This window comes from Triticum aestivum, chromosome 4B, assembly GCF_018294505.1.
Source record: "Triticum aestivum cultivar Chinese Spring chromosome 4B, IWGSC CS RefSeq v2.1, whole genome shotgun sequence".
In the NCBI taxonomy this organism is placed as follows: Eukaryota; Viridiplantae; Streptophyta; class Magnoliopsida; order Poales; family Poaceae; genus Triticum; species Triticum aestivum.
Window position 1 is genome coordinate 649,473,292 of NC_057804.1, and position 3,116 is coordinate 649,476,407.

The window sequence follows — 3,116 nt, forward strand, 5'->3', positions numbered from 1 at the left end:
GAGCATTTTTAATACATGGGAGACGGATACAGCTTGAACATTTATGTTGAACGTTTTTTTAATACACGTTTTACATTTTTCATATACACGCTGAATATTTTCTGATACACATTGAACTTTTCTATATATATGGTGAATAATTTTTCATGTACACGCTGAACATTTTTTGATACACATTGAACTTTTTTTAAATATATGACGATTGTTTTTCATATACATGTTGTATATTTTTTAAATACATGTTAAACATTTTTTTAATGGTATGGACATTTATTAAAAGTTGTGAGAACAAATAGTTACATTGGATGAACATGTTTTTAGATGCGTGAATATTTCTTAGATATGCACCCCTTTCAATATTAATGAATTACACATAAAAGTTGATTGGCCGAGGTAAATCTGCGTGCAAAAAAACCAGATCAGCATGTAACATAGTAAATATTTTTATAGTTTTTTTTTCATACAGCCATTCTAATTGACTTGGGAGCCGAATTGCATTGTTGAGGGACACCAGAAAAGAGTTACAACAAAACATAAACAGAAATGAAAAAGACTACTGTATCAAACCAACCAACAACCATCCAGGTTAGGGCACTTTTTATTATTATTGTCGCCACAGGCCACACACGGACCTAACAAGCAAAAGCATCATGTTCACAAAAGTATCCAAGGACACACAGTAGAAATAATTTCAACGCAACCACCTAAACACATCAATTGGGTTGGAACGAGCAGACCCTCGCCTCCCTGTACACCTTCCCAGGGCGGCAGTAGTAGCCCTGCTCCGGTGCACAATGCGAGTCTTCTGAGCAGACGCAAAGGCCCTCAATGGCGCAACCCTTCTCAACGATGATCGGGCTCCCATTAATGCCGAGCACCTGGTCACTCCATTCACTGGAGAAGATCCCATCAGGGTCATACCTGCCCTTTACCTCTAGGAACTTGCCAGCCTCGGGGTACTTGGCAATGGCGCCTTCAAAGGCAAAGTTGCGGTTCTTGCCCCAGTGAGGGATGGCGCCATACTTGTGTAGCGCCATCTGTTGGAGTTCGTCGAGCACGTCAGAGTGTGGGTTGGGCTCACCCTTGGTGTAGCTCCGGTAGTAGGTTATATCAAAGTCGACCGAGTCCTCCGGCTTGCCGAGGTAGGCAGAGGATGCCTTGATATAGCGGAGGAGAATACCCAAACTGGCGTCGATTCCGCAGAAGGCCTTCGGGTTGCTATTACGGAGCTGCTTCATGTCGGCGATGAATGCTGGCACCCTAGAGAGCGCGATGCTGTAGGCATTGTTGTAGAAGAAGATTCCCCGGATGCGGGGATCCCACGGACACGTAGTGAGGAGTGCGTCTTCTGGGTTTTCGAGACACGAACCGGATGCTTGGATGCGGTGCTGGAATCCTACCACCGGATACCCCATGAACAAGCTGTCGTTGTTTGTAAAGCCGTATGCTGCCTTCTCAAACAGCGATGCAGACGTGGGTGCCTCCTTGCACCGAGCGACGGTGTTGTTCTTCTTCTCAAGAAGCTCGTGCATGACTCTGCCGCTGATGAGGTCGGCCGTCGGACTGGATCGCAAGGCCAGGTAGTCATTGAGGTCGTTACCCACTGACGTGATGGCCACGCGATTGTCCTTGCGGTAAATAACATTGCGCTGCTGTGGCAGCCACGCCATATCGCCAAATTCATGGAGGCCACCCCACACGACGGCCTGCTCTGCCATGTCAGAGTCATTGCGTGTCACGAACGTCACCGACCGCTTGAACATCGGCTCCAAGGCCAGTGTAACCTGCACATATCAATAAAAAAAGATTGGCTTTTTTTGAGAGAAACAATTAATTAATTAACTTGTGCACAATGAGAGTAAAAATTCCGTTTGGTTTTAATAAATCTTAAACAAAACATTTGTTCTTATAGTACACATTTTGCAGTAGGTATACACATACACATACCGTACCACATGGCATGGCATATGTGGGCATCCTAATAAAATGAACAGTAGTTCTTAAAAAAATGAACAGTACATATATATGCATGCATGGATCCGAAGCAAACGCAAAGGGCAAAGGGATTTCTTGAGCCACGTACCTGGGAAACGACGCCCAGGACGCCGAGGGAGACCTTGGCCGCGTCGAGGTCAGGATGGTCGGCGCAGAGCTGCCGTACCACCGCGAACCCTTGGCTCCTCGGTGCCGGCGTGACGATCCTCATCCCGACCACGTACTCGTGCACGGCGCCGCCCTTACCCTTGAGCGAACTGCCGTGCGCGCCCGTGGCCAGCAGGCCTCCGATGGTGAGCCCTGACCAGTACGGCGAGTGCGGCAGCGCCAACCCTGCCTCGGCGGCCACCTCGATCAGGTCGCGGAGCACCATGCCGCTTTCTACCGTCATCAACCCCTTGGCGACGTCGACGCTTACCACCCGGTTGAGCCGCTCCGTGCTTATGATGGTGCCGTCGCGGCCGCCGGGGCAGGCCAGCTTGGGGAAGCTGTGGGAGAGCTTGGTGGCCACCTTCACCTTGCGCTTGGCCGCCACAGCGACCGCCACGGCCGCGACTAGCTCCTTCTCGGTGCGCGGGAAGGTGGCGTTGGCGGCGTGGCAGACGGTGCGGTCCGGGAAGGAGCCGTACGCGTTGGAGACAGTGCAATCGGACGTGCCGTGGGCACAGACCACCGGCTCCGGCGGAGGGCTCGAGCCAGCGAGGCCGACCAGCAGGAGCACCAGGAGGAGAACCGTAAGCACCCGGCCACCCTCCATTGCTCAGCTCTTGCAACTACGAATAATGTCTTGAGATAATCAAGGCCCTGAATGCTAGCTACTACTTATATAGCTAGCTCACGGCACGGTATGCAGCACATTCCTCCCTTGTTAAATCGTCCCGTAGCGGAACACGTAACAATCTGTGCAAAGTCAATGGATTGATCACAAACGGAGCATATGATTAGATGGATGAAGATTATCCATCTCCGGTGGGTCACTAGTACGGAACAGGCAAGCAGTGGCGGGCGCAAACAACCTACCAGTCGGCGCGTGTTTTCGGAGCAAACGGCCCAAATGTTTTTACCGAATGTTGATGGCTTTATGCTTGGCCTTGTATTGCATGAATGCATGCATGTGATGT

General features: G+C 50.1%; 1 protein-coding gene across 1 annotated transcript; it reads right to left on the reverse strand.

The window, feature by feature from the left end:
* Positions 1-561: 561 nt before the first annotated feature.
* Positions 562-2,792, reverse strand: LOC123093851 (L-gulonolactone oxidase 2). Its single transcript, XM_044515905.1, has 2 exons — positions 2,084-2,792; positions 562-1,784 (listed from the first exon to the last, which is right to left on the reverse strand). Exons 1-2 carry the CDS (start codon positions 2,750-2,752, stop codon positions 714-716), a joined length of 1,740 nt encoding a protein of 579 aa, XP_044371840.1. The 5' UTR covers positions 2,753-2,792; the 3' UTR covers positions 562-713.
* Positions 2,793-3,116: the final 324 nt, after the last annotated feature.

What these genes read in the sequence shown, in the direction of transcription:
- LOC123093851 (XM_044515905.1), bottom strand. Translation starts at nt 2,752, where the DNA reads ATGGAGGGTGGCCGGGTGCTTACGGTTCTCCTCCTGGTGCTCCTGCTG. An exon ending in TCCTGGGCGTCGTTTCCCAG is followed by an intron (nt 1,785 to 2,083) that starts GTACGTGGCTCA and finishes TGATATGTGCAG; the next exon opens with GTTACACTGGCCTTGGAGCC.